Source organism: Cynoglossus semilaevis, chromosome 1 (assembly GCF_000523025.1).
Source record: "Cynoglossus semilaevis isolate Cse_v1.0 chromosome 1, Cse_v1.0, whole genome shotgun sequence".
Lineage (NCBI taxonomy): Eukaryota > Metazoa > Chordata > Actinopteri > Pleuronectiformes > Cynoglossidae > Cynoglossus > Cynoglossus semilaevis.
Window position 1 is genome coordinate 9,078,676 of NC_024307.1, and position 13,723 is coordinate 9,092,398.

The 13,723-nt window shown below is 38.3% G+C and overlaps 1 protein-coding gene across 6 annotated transcripts in view; it reads right to left on the minus strand.

The window, feature by feature from the left end:
• Positions 1 to 10,691, minus strand: part of stac (SH3 and cysteine rich domain) — a 37,281-nt gene extending 26,590 nt beyond the window's left edge. The window contains exons 1-5 of one of the 6 annotated variants that reach the window (XM_025057504.1): positions 10,484 to 10,691; positions 3,660 to 3,912; positions 2,566 to 2,743; positions 2,217 to 2,514; positions 578 to 610 (exon numbers count right to left, since the gene is read on the minus strand). In XM_025057504.1, the coding sequence (XP_024913272.1) occupies positions 578 to 610; positions 2,217 to 2,330 (147 nt within the window). In that variant the 5' untranslated portion in view covers positions 2,331 to 2,514; positions 2,566 to 2,743; positions 3,660 to 3,912; positions 10,484 to 10,691. Of the gene's footprint in view, positions 1 to 577; positions 611 to 2,216; positions 2,523 to 2,565; positions 3,355 to 3,659; positions 3,913 to 10,483 lie in introns of those variants that run through there. The other 5 variants (XM_025057503.1, XM_025057510.1, XM_008309439.3 and 2 more) reach the window with 5 other exon arrangements.
• Positions 10,692 to 13,723: the final 3,032 nt, after the last annotated feature.

A 13,723-nucleotide genomic window follows, 5' to 3' on the forward strand; every position in this document is an offset into this window, starting at 1 on the left:
GATGCTACTTCTAAAAGACAGTGAAGAGATGCTGTTTTGCAATTTTGTAAAATTAAACGGTCAGTCTTTTCATTGCAGATTTAAAAAGAGTAAGTGAACTAAAAAAAAAAAAAGATTGCTGTAAAAGAAATACAATAATGTCTAAGACCGGCACTTAATGACAGCTATTATCCAAGCATTGTATGAAATATTGCACCTTAAATAAAGCGTTACCTAACACATCCTAACATCATGCACTGAGAAGCTCATGCTGTGTTTGATGGCACCCAAATCCATAAGTGTTGTGTTCTATTACTGAAGCTAGAGAGCTGGGGGACACAGTGGGGGGCGGGAGGGGGGTGTTAATGGGAGTCAGGTCAGATTGGGATAAGAGAAAATAAAAAAAAATGACAGTTTGTTTACATATGAAGTGATTGTTAGCCGATCAGCCTGAGTACAAATTAGAAATCTGTTAGAAAGCAGTGACTGCGGTGTAGTTAAAAACAGCCGTTACCTCTACGTACATGCGGCCTTATGCTGTTAGGATGGACTTAAGTTTGACCAGTACGCTATGGTTTGCACTGTTGTGCAGGCTCACCTTGCGCTTGTGACGTTCAGGCCTCACAGTATTCTTAAAAGGAGGAATAAGAACACAGACAGAGCTTTACTCGCTTCACTCTACCAGTTCTACCGTCTCCACATGCACCTGTGCTTTAACGCTTGCTCTGCTACAGAGGTGAGCGAGGCGGAGGCCTCACACTGGTGTGCAGAGTCAGGAGGCCATCTGTTGACATGCCCTGTGACGACTTGATCACATGCTGCAGCTTTGAAGACCAGAACACCTTAGAGCACATCGTCTCCATGAGACTGCAGCCGCTCGGAGTCCTGACCCAGACGGACTAGCACGCTGACGAAAACACCTCCACATCAGAAGGATCTTTTTGGACTTTTATCTGTGACACCAATGAGCGCGGGAGAGGTCGGCTGCTGTAGCACGAGCAGCAGTCCAATACTGTACTGTTAATTGTAGTAGTCTGGTCAACATGTGACCCACATAGATGGTGAAGCGCCCCAGGCTGCTGTACCAGCCTACTTTTCTATATCAGCCACAACTGGACAGAGTTGGACCATGTACACACACTTGACTGTAGACGGTAGCAGACGTCAAATTAAATAAATCAAAAAGTTATTATTGCACTTACATGTCTAACTAAATATATTCCTCAGAAGAGACCCACGACCTATTTAAGATCACTGTGTTTTCTAAAAATTAAAAGGATTAATATGCAGAAATGTCCTGTTTGTGCTTCAGGTCATTTCCACCCTGCAGGGTGCGCTATAAACACATTTATGAGCCAATTTCTTCCTAAATTGAATTGAAAATCACAAACAATTTCCTGCCACGTCACATGGTCACACAAGTGTATTATCAGAGACTGAATCCTGCGACTTTTTTTCTTTACTCTTAAGTACTAAATCGTTTTACTGCCACCTACTGGGCATATTTTCCATAGTGTGTTATTTCTACAACTTCCATCATTTCTCCCAAACCACACTTTGGAGAAAAAGAGAAAACACACGCAGAGGGCATTGCTGCAGATGAACTCGTCACCATACACTTCTAGTGGCAAATGAAAATGACAACATCTAATAGTGTGGATTTTTGGGCTGAGTTTTTAAGACACTTCCTTCATAAGGGACATTTAAATATGTCTGATTTATGGTCTGTCAGCCTGACTTAACATAACTAATAAATCAGAGGAGTTTTAATTAACTTTTGAGGCAGGAAGCACACGTTGTTCTTCTGTCCTTTTGTTCTTTTACTGTAGTGATTGTATAAGTCCGCAAAAATGTTAATACAAAATATTCAATGTTCTAATAAAAAACTTGAACTGAATTAGGAATCAACGCTGACTTTTTCTTACCAACGTGGACAACAGGTGAACAGTTCAGACAGGTGTTTATTATTATTATTATTATTATTATTATTATTATTATTATTATTATTATTATTATTATTATTATTATTATTATTATTATTATTATTATTATTATTATTATTATTATTATTATTATTATTATTATTGATCCCGTGTCTTGTGTTCTGGATCACACTGTTGAATCAACAATTTTTCTTTGTTCATAAGTTTGCTCCATCACTAATGTCTGTGCTGTGTTTGAGTGAAAACAACTGGACCAGAGGACAAGAGGACAAGGGGACAGCCGGACAGTCCTACCTTGGTTTCAGGCTGGCTGGCATTCGCCGTCGGGGATTTTGGAGTCTCATCCTGCTCCCTTTCTTCCTCTTTAGCCCCACTTTCGTCCTGGATGGTGTTGGCCGGTGGAATCATTCTCTCTCTCTTTTTATCCGCGATCACTGAAGAAAACAGTTGAAGAGTTCCTCTCCTCTCCTCTGCGCCAGCTGTTTACATGGTTCTGTTCCTCTGTAGTCACCGTGACCCGCGGGCAAGTGAAAGCAGACAAGTCATCCAGACGCGCTGCTGTTTTTACTGATGATGATGTGAGAAAACGAACCTGAGAGTCTCAGGGTCTCAGAGTCTCAGAGTCTCGTGTGAGAAAACGAACCTGAGAGTCTCAGAGTCTCAGAGTCTCAGCGGACCGCTGTCCAGGATCTGCAGTTAGATCTGAGTCCAGTTCTCCTCTGAAGTCTCCTGTCCTGACAGAAGCTGTGTCCGTGTCGTCGTGCGTAATCCCAGCAGCCAAGGCATCTCCAAATCCACGCCGTGTGCGCCGTGCGCCTCCGCTGCCAATAAAGTGATGGGCGGGGAGACAGAGGGAGGGAGGGAGGATGGGGAAGGAGGAGATAGTTGTGACGTCGGAAATCGCACATGGTCGAAACAATGTGCCAGTGATTGTCACATAAAAATACTTTAAAGGGAAAAACAGAGATAAATCCAACGCGGCTAAATTTGAACGTGTCTTGTTCTCCGAACAAATCCACTTTAGGACATTTCTGGAAGCAGGTTTTTATAGGCAGGGCACAGGCTTTTTTAAATGTGGAGATACTGTATGACTGTAATAAAGTTCTATGATATATTTTTTCTATTCATTTTTTGTATTCCTCATCGGAGTCTAATGTTAATGTCTCTGTCTCCTTCAGAGAATTCTTCTGTCTTTCAGACCAGGTCACGACCTGTTTCTTCGTCCGGTCTTAAGACTGAAATGTAGCTCCTTTCAAATGTTATTTCAGTTCTGGAAACAGAAAAGAAGATCTGAGGGATCTACACCAAAACCTGTTGCTAAGCTTTAATATTTTAACCAGTTCTGTTAAATGTTGAAGGTTCTGCTCAGATTATTAAACTGGAGAGACAGAGACTTTTCAGACTGGAGCAGGTTCAGAAAACATGTTTTCTTTTTTAAATGAATGAGTTTTAAAGATGCTTATGTAAGTGTGTGTGTGTGTGTGTGTGTGTGTGTGATCTGTAGACGCAGCCATGTCTGCCACCTGTTTCCAGTCGTTGTGCTAAGTGGCAAAAGCAGCAGGTCCAGTGATGCTGTTCCCTCCACGTCCCGCCCGACTTAGGTTAGACGACCGAAGCGTCCGCCCACAAACAAACAACACCTTCGTAAAACTTGGCACATTCCAGTGCCATTATTTAGGAATCACACAACAGTGGGCCAGACCTGAACATTCCCAGAGACACCTCAGCATCACCCACCTCAGACGGGATAGGTGTGATGTCTGCTGGAGTCGTTCATCACACCGCGTCCCTCCGGGCTGCCCTGTGACGTGATGTCCTTGAAGCTATATTGCGGGACGACAGAGGGAGGCAGGCACCAGACTGCAGTCTCCACACTCTGACAGGAATGCAAACTCCCACACAGTCCCAAAGAATGGCTGTGAACATCGAGCTGAGTCTCCGTGTTAGAGCTCAGATAGGGGTTTCCTCTCTGTAAATGAATCTGCACCTTCTGAAATGAGAAAAAGGGTTTTAGATCGACAAGAGAACAACAGTAATTCTCCTTGGGGAGACTATTGATCACTTGGTGAATGGATACACTCACTCGTCAAAAGGCAGCAGCTGATTGGTAACCATTGAGAGGGTAAAGATGTGGCGCCGGTTAAAGAATCAAAGGAAATGGTCTAATTTTGGATCATTCTGAGCTCAAATGAAAAACTTTTACTTTCATTATTGTTTTTGTTTTTTTCCAAAAAGAAAGGAGATTTATGGTGTAATTGGTTGGACTGACATTACACTGAAGATGTAACACAATCCATTGACAATTTATACTGAACAAAGCAGGATTCATTTTGATAGTTTGGAAGATTAGAAAACAATATATTTTTTTAAATTAGCAGTTAGCCAAACACAGTAAAGTAAAAGCAAAAATAAAAGCAAAAAAAATAGCCACACACAGCAAAAAGAAAAGGGAGCCCAAGCTAATTGAGAAAAAGCTAAGCAATAGCCTAAAAAGGATAAAACATTTCCTGAAAGACATTAAATAAAAAATCATTTAAGGTTAGTCTGTTGAAAAGCCAAAATCAGCATAAAGACTGGTAAAAGTTAACCAGAAAAAACATAGCCGCTCACCAAAAGGAAGCCTTTTTATTCCAAAAGTAATCTAAACACAGCCAGTACAGAGCTAACAAGTTAGCAAAACATTAGCTAGCCCAACTGATGATCATTTAGTGAGACAAAATGTGACAGACTACAGCAAATGTAGCTGTAATTTCACCAAAGATATCGATTTTTTTTTCTTTTCAAAATACCAAAAGGAGCCAACTTAGATGTAATTTTTTTTTATAAATATAGTTTTCATTAAATAAAAACAAATCAACACTAAAATGATTTTGCATGTGTTAAACTGAAAAAAATTGGTGTGCTGGGTTGAATATGAAAAAAACAAAACAAAAACAAAGCGCACATATACCATAACCATAACAAATCAGTATTGGATCGAAGGGATGTCATATAGAAAGCATAAACAACTTGTTATTGATCTGAGACATTAACAGTGATGTGTTCTTCGTTCCCTGTTCTTCCCATTGAATTAGTCTTTACAACTGAGTGAATTACATTTTTATAAATGTCTTTAAATGCCATCAGTTCCCTACAGCACATAAGAAGAGCATGGTAGACCAGAGGAGACCATATCTGGGGTTTGGCAGTGTGTGAGTGTGTGTGTGTGAGTGTGTGAATCACGTCAGCAGAAAAAAAAATCCAAATGTGTGACCAGTTGTGCAAAGGAAGCGAGAACGGAGTGAGTGTGAAAGACGGCGAACATTATCATTTCCTCTGCTTCCAGAGGCAGTGATGAAAGACGGAAGAACCTAAAAGTAATGAGGAAGGAGATGTTTTATTCTAGTTTTTACATCTTAATGTCACTTAAACCAAAATAAACATCACAGATTGGCCGTAACCTACACTGATGTATGAACACATTCCAATTCCAGGGAAAATAGTTAAAGATGGATTTCAACAGTGTTCTTGTCTCCATGCCAACATTCCAATAAGGTTTTTGGTCAAACTTACCAGAAACGGTTGTGTTTTTTTTTTTTTTTTTTGGTGGACAGTGGACATTTCTCAGAAAACTCATTTTCTCAGATAAATACACGGACATCTGGTTTGAATCAACAGCAAATTAAAATCATGATCTGAACAACACTAAACGATTGTTTATATAATGTTTAGAAAGGAGAAAAAAAGGATTGTTCAATAAAGCAGCAGGTCAGGTGGAAATGTCACAGTGATATCAGAGTATTTATTCTCAACAATTAACGTCTACATGAACAAACTTCACACGTGCGTCACAGATATGTCAGAAACGTGTGTGTGGTTGGCTATGTTACCATTGTGCCTGTTAGCTTATAAGCTATTTGCAGGTTGCTCCCGCAGTTTTAATTGGTTGTTGTACTCATTCAGTCACTGCATATTTAATGATTTCACAGAAGAAGGTGTTACTGCATTAAATTGGAGTAAACGATATTGTCACTGTTACTAATTTCAGACTGTTGAACATGAGAAGATCTCCGTGTGTCTGAGCTGTTTCTGTTCAAACTGGATGGATCTCTAAAATTGATTATACTTCATGTAGGAGAACTAAGCCAAGTTAGTCATTAACATCTGGCTCTGGTTCTGATCAGATTTTATGAGTTCCACTGAAATGCATAGTGTTTATGGCAGGACAGAATGGGTCCAGCAGAGATAATAAATGATCTGCATTTAAGTTCTGGCAGGAGATACGCAGCAGCCATCGTATCACGTTTTAATTTCAGTATAGTATAGTACAGTATGTAGTACAGTATAGTACAATAAACTATGGCATAGCTTAGCATAATGTGGTGCAGTGCAGTCGCTTGGTGTAGTTCAGTATAGTTAGTATAGTTTAGGGTGGCGTAGTGTAGTGTGGTGTAATGAAGCATAGCATGGCATAGTATAGTATAGTATAGTATAGCATAGCAATAGCATAGCATAGCATGTATAGTATAGTATAGTATAGTATAGTATAGTATAGTATAGTATAGTATAGTATAGTATAGTATAGTATAGTATAGTATAGTATAGTATAGTATAGTATAGTATAGTATAGTATAGTATAGCAAAGCATAGTATAATATAGTATAGTATAGTACAGTACAGTACAGTACAGTATAGCATATAGTAGTAGTATAGTAACATATAGTTTTTCTAATGTTTATCTAGTGACTGATCACAGCCTGCTGTCATTTATGTCCTTGCTCCGTTCACTGCGGCTGAAGAACCATAAGGTTTATTCAAACAACTTTTTTTTCTCCACGCTGTCACACTGACACGTGCCAAACTCAACACTGTTCCTCTTTCCTCTGATTTTTTTCCCATCCTGCAGCTACTCTGGGAGAATACACATGGCAGCCAGTTATTCTTGGACCATCTACATATGGTGTTTCACATCACTTAATCCTGACAGGAAGATGTGATCAGTGTTAAAGCCTTTCATCAGTGCGATCGCATTCAGTGAAGCTGAAGTCACAGGCTGACAGAACCAACGTATGCTGTGTTATAGATACATCTGACAGTCATCTGTCAATTGTTGAACACCACGGTAAGAACACATTGATGGTAAATGTGTCATGTACACAGAGAAGTAATATTATTGGATTTACGTCTAATATTTATTTAATCCATTAATATACCAAAAGAAATAATAATGTAACACACACACACACACACACACGCACACACACACATACATACGCTGTAGGTCCCAGCATGTGTTAAACTAATTGGCAAATTGATTCCCTTAGAACCAGAGCTAATTAGCTCATGTTAGTATGAGAATATTGGAATATTCACTGCAGGGAATATGTCAAGATATACTACAGTACAGGTACACGTTATAGTTTCTCAGTGAATGTCTGTCAGTTATAACCTCATAAACCTTACCACAAAAAACAAAATATTTGTAAATCTGTGGCATGAATGAAAATAACTTCACTTCATCAAATCAGTAAGTAGAGAAGTAGTGAAGCAGGTTTAAACATTAAAAATTGTCACCATGTCCCATGTTTGGTTTGTAACATTATTTCCAGACGAGTCTCTCCATTTGTTACGGCCTCAACAACCATTGACTAAAATATTCTTTACACTGAGCATCGAGTGGTTTGAGAATCGCTAATATGATGAAAGTATTTGTGTCGTTGCTGCTGCCGATCGTTTCCAAACGGAGAATCCTTCATCCTCTTGATGCAGTGACGCACAGCTGACCTCCTATGACCATGTAACCAGTCTCTAGCCGGTCATTAGTCTTTTTGTGTGCCAATCAAAACTAATGAGATAGCACGGGCTAAAAACAGCAGAGAAGAGCAGCTGATCCTCGGCCTCAGAGCAGGTCAGAACCAAACGATGAAGAATGAACTACTAACTAATAACTAACAAATGTTTATTTCAATTTCTGGTTAGCATAATTAACATATTTTACATTAGAAAAATCCCAACATACACGGCCAAACACAAATTTTACAAAACGTATTTGTTATGAAATATAATGCTTTAGTTTCACGTGATTTTGTGTGAAACCTGGGCCTGTTTAGTTGAACGCAACAAAAATAAACTCAAAGGAATTGAAGTAGGAGATAACGTTCTTCAACAGCTCTCTGTTTTAGTTTTATAGCCATCTACAGCCACCTAGTGGAAGAGTGATTAATTATTCTGCCTGTCACTGAAACATATTATTATTATTATAAATGTTTTTACATTTATTTACGATGCATTTTCTTACTTTTCTGCCTTTATTTTAGGGAACCTGAGGTTTTATCATTTTTATCCGTAGATGACTGTAGAAAACATTATTTCTTGTTTGCTAAAATTATTGCAGCTATCAATCAAACCAGCCATGATGTCCTTTAAAGGTTAGAGTAAAGTACATCCAGTGGTCATCAGGTATAGACCATATAAGACACGTCATCATGTAGCTACTGTATATCCATCTTCATTACACCATCCATCTTATCAGTTTCTCTAATTAGCCAAATCCTTTTGGCTAAAAACTTTGACCAAAATATCAAATGTCTGCATGTTGGGAAACAAACACCTGGAGAGACAGCAACATGTTAACCACAGTGTTCCGTGCCAGGGCTCAACACTCAACGCGTCCACTTATGAACACCATTCAATTTGCATCCAGAAGCCACCGTGTGAAGGGGACATGCCCACAAACAAAACTGAAAAACCATGAAGAACCAAAAATAGAAACAAGAGAGTGGACCCACCGCCGTCACAGACTCCCCCAACCCCCTTTTTTTTTTTTTAGACCGACGCCGTGTTGTGAGTCATAAGTGTTAGTTTTGTGTCCTGGTGACGCTGGCGGATGCGTGGGTGACACCGGGGGAGGGACAGTAGATGGGTGGATTGGAAAGAGCAGCAGATGCAACGCTTGTCTTCCCAAAGACCTTTGTCATCCACCCAGTCTCAGCTTGTTGTTGCTACGATACACACATGACAGATGACACTGAGATGAAGTCAGGGAAGCTGTGACTCCTTCCTGTCTCTGACATATACAGTCAATGTTAGGATTCCAAGCTTCACATGCTAATGACGGCGCTAAGGCAGCGTTTTGGATTTACAGTATGGCCTGTAGAGGTTTAGGACCAACATGGAGATGATGAGAAGGTACAGCGGGTCTCCTTAAAGAGAAGGTTGGGGTTTTGACTCTTTTTCTCTTTACAGTTGAACTCTAACCACATGTTCTAGGTCTGTTCCGTCATTAGAATTAAGTAAATGGATAGATGAACCATCGCAGCTGATGGTTTTTGTTCTGTTTGTAAGCAACACAGCAAAACCGACAAACAAAACCTTCAAGTGCCAGCTCTTCAACTGGGCCTGTTTTTTGTTTTAGTTTTTTTACTAAAAAAAAGGCATAGCATATTACTGCAAGTGCAATGCAACAAAAAAGGCTTCATAATTAAACTGCTGGGTATTGGAGGCATAATGTGTCTTAGTCGTTATCATGCAAAGTGCAATTGTGTTATTGTCAGCTTATACCAGTAGTTTTCAAATAGTGGGGTGAACATACTGCAAATGTAATCACATTACTTAAGATTTTTCCAGTACAATTGCTGTCATTTTAGATTTTAAAGTTCCCTGTGTTCAAAGTTTATATATTCATTGTCCTTGAACAACACAGGTGTTTGTGTACATGTGAAGGTACAGCTGTATCACTAAGCACACTTACCATTCAGCATAAATGAGATGAGAGTGGGATTTCATTCTGAAGTCCACAATCTGACCTTTTGTTTTGGATGCATTCATTAAAAAAAAAACAATAGACAAAGACTGATTCACGAATGTCCTTGAAATTTCCAACAATAGAGTCCTTATTGCTAAGAATAGGAGAGATGGTTGAGTCATCGGCATGTTCTTATGAGGCGCTGATCCTCACGGTGTAAAAAAAACAAACGGTGTTTGAGAGGCCGCAGGACAAAACCAGGAGACAGCTCACGAAACATCATTAATTCTCACTCGTTATGATGGTGACGATGTGGATAAAGAGTGGAGCTCTGACTGAACCACTCTGCTCTTACACTGCTTCCCCACATGTGTCCGTAATGAGAAAAACAGGAGTTGGCAGGTGCTTTGGTCATCTCCAAGCTCAGAGTCTGTGGTATTTCCTTTTTAAACCACAAAAAAAGTATCCAAACCAACTTCATTTTCAAGTACTTAAAGCCAGATGGGCATATGGTAAAAAAAAAAAAATAATAATTCAAATTATACATGGTTGAAAAACAAGGGGAAAAAAAACAACTTTTCCAATTACTCACCACTGAATGGGTTTTTCTGTGTAATTCTATAGAGGAAAGAATGATCCGTCGGATTAAAAATGTCTTTACTTATAACTTATTTCCTTTAACATGTACAACGTACACTAACACAAGAACTATGATTGTGAATGTCCCCCGACACCTCAGCTCTAACTCTGTGATTTTCCAGCAGTAAAGTGCCGACACAGCAGTTTCCAAAGTGAATCTATCTCAAACAGATGCAGCTGACACTTTTTCTCCTCATACCTGCTGTGTTTGATTGATAGTCCCAGGAGGAGTCCGTCTTCCTCCGGTTTTTTCAGTTCAGGTGTTTAGATCAGAATCAGCCTCCACACTGCAGCAGGGCTCCACACATTAATCAGACAGAACAATCTAAAGTCAAAAAATAAAACCATTCATGTTTTGGACCAGGGACAAACTTGGTGAGAACCAGACGTCTCAATTACATTAAAAACATTAAATAGAAAGGAAAAATTAAGAAAAATGTAATAAATGCATTAAGCGTTACTAAAAAAAGTCAAACTTCAACAAGATATTTTCAAATCTATGAAATATAATATTTTCCAAAAGTAGAAATTCTTAAATAAGAAACAAAAAATTGTTAAAAAAGTTTTTGTCATTATCAAATTGGATAGTATTCAAACAATTAAGAAAATTAACAATTTCAAAAATAATTTCACTATGAAAATACATATTTTTTAATATTTGTTTTTTGATCAGCCATCTTCTCTTTTAGCTCATTTTTAAACATTTTTGTTTCATATGGATTTTTGTGCTAATCTGTTGTCGTCGTTGGGTATTTTTCTTTTTTCATTGTTTTACCTATTTGTGCTATCTTTGCTATATACGTGTTTGGCCATCTTCTTGGTTAGGTTCACCCATTTTGACTACATTTTAAGTAGGGATGTCTGATGTTAACTTTATGTCGATATCCAAAACCGCGATACTGTTCAAATACTTGATTCCTATTCCGATATCAACAGATATAGATATATGCATCTATTATGAAACTGTTCTCTAAAACAATTTGGGCTCCGGAAGAGAGAGTTGTGTTTTCTAGTGACGAGCCTGTTTATGAAGCACCATCAGCCTCATAAGGAGACAGTGATGAAGCGCTCCGAGGTTCTGGGGAATGAAGAAACCACACCACCCATTAGGATGACAGATTGTCTTCCTCCTGATGTTGTTGTTGCACCAATGTTTCATATCGCAGTGGAAAATTGGCACGGGCTTCTACCGTCCAATCAGATATGGGAGGGAATTAGCCAAAAACACGCATTCAAATGGGACGGTTGCTAATTGTCCACCAGGTGTAAACCCACAGAGACGTATTGAAAAACTTGTTCTATTGTGTACGTGTAAAAATAATTATGTAGCACGCTGCTAATGTCACTCTATACAAATAATCTGTTTCAGTTGCCCCAAACCTTTTTGTATCAAGAACCCTTTAGCAACTAACCAACCCGTACCACCGACCTGTGGGGCCGTACCAGGTGGAAGGATCGTTGAGACGAGGGAAAGCTTTCAAAATAAAACGTCTTTTAGACTTAATTATGTTAGTATTGGAGTGTGAAAAACGTCTTATTTTGAAATAATGGAATAAACAACCCTGGGAAAGGGAAAAATAGCCACTGGATACTTTGAATTGTGAAAAACGTCTTATTTTGAAATAATAAACAACCCTGGGAAAGGGAAAATAGCCACTGGATACTTTGAAAATTCATAGACTTTAAAATAAAAAAGTTATTAAAATATTAATTACAGTCAAAACACATTTTACGATTTAAAAGTTACTTTTTCTAATTATTTTACTCATTTTCATTCTGTTTCATTTCTGATGATATTAACCATAAGCAGCATTGGCAGACACCAGCAGTTGCCTACTGAAATAACAGTTGAATGAAAATGATTCTTTACACTAACGACAAAGTGACAATGTGACTTTGAACTAGGCAACAGTATTTATAGGTTCAACAGAGCCTCCTTTGACACTAAGTCCTATTAAGTGAGCTCTCCACAGACACCTCCTCTGTCTAAAATAGGTAGAAGTCCACCGTGGAGGTGCAGAGGGACAAACTAGGCCAAGGACTCTGACAGAAAATAGACTCAGTGACTCACTGAGGAGCCAGATCATCCTGGGAAGGAGCCGGAGATGGGAGAAATGTGGGTTAACGATAATCCTAGAAATTGGGATTGTGAGGTGATCAAGGGAATTGTTACAGAGAGTTATTCCAGGCATTAAAGAGGTGGTCTTCAAAGGGGGCCAGACTTATTGATGTGAAAGTAGCCCAGGGCCACATGCTACTGCTGGGATACTGGTGACTGCTGCAGTGTTTATTTAAAAGTTTAAAAATAGATTTCCTTTCCTTATCACTTTAAGTCAGATAACTCTTAAAATGAGAATGAAGAAATTATACAGCGCTGCACTTTAGTGAACCCCTGGTCAAGATTTAGCCTTTTTAGAAAATGGGGTTAAATTTGACACAACCAAAACAAAAACAAGAATTGTTTCAATTTTTTCCCCAAAAACTTTTTCTATTTCTAATGTTAATGAAAGAATGTTTCTTAGCTTGATGTTTTTCTCAGAAAAGTTAGCCAGGAAATAGAATATTGACATTTTTCAGTCCTTATGTATCCAATCATAGCATATCGACCATAGCGTTTACTGTTAAGATAATAATATAATTAATAATACGTTTATAATTAACTAACTGACGTTATAGTTCTTTGATTTTTTTACGTCCAAACAACTAATACCAAAGTGACACCTGAGAAACTGAGAAGTATTCTGACTATATGGCTATACCGCCCCACAGTGGTAAGATTAGTTACTACATGCTATTGTATAAAACAGCACAGCTGTTTCAAAAACATCAGCCCATCTTTATTCACAAGTTGTTAAACGAACAAAAAAATAAAAACGCAGGTACAGTCTTGAGGTGAGGTGAATAAAACACTGGAAATATGCGGAAAAAACGTTAAACAACAAATTCAATATTATTAGATCATATAAATCATATTATATAAAGAACATGGATATTTTAACTTGGGTCTCCATCTCAAATACACAATTATAGTCGACAACTACTCATGTTGACATTTTAAATTTTCATTTTCCAAAATAAACATTGCCATTTTAATAATGTAATTAACATGCACTGAGCTAAAACTAAACCGACTAAAATAAACTCTTGGCACTCCGAGAGCATAAAGAAACAAAATCCGACACTGACTTCTAATCTGCTATAAGGCTTCACCACACACACAGTCAAAAATTCCATATATTTTCTCCCTTTGACGTCAACTCAACAAAACTGTAGACATTTGTAACTTTAATGACAACAGGTGCAAAAAAAAAAAAAAAAAAATGAACGAGAACATCTGTTCATTTTGAAAACACTACACAGTTCACTCTCCTTGACCTGCGGCTCAGTGACTACCACTTTATGGGCAAGATTATAATAATGAGGCTCAGTGGAGAAAAAC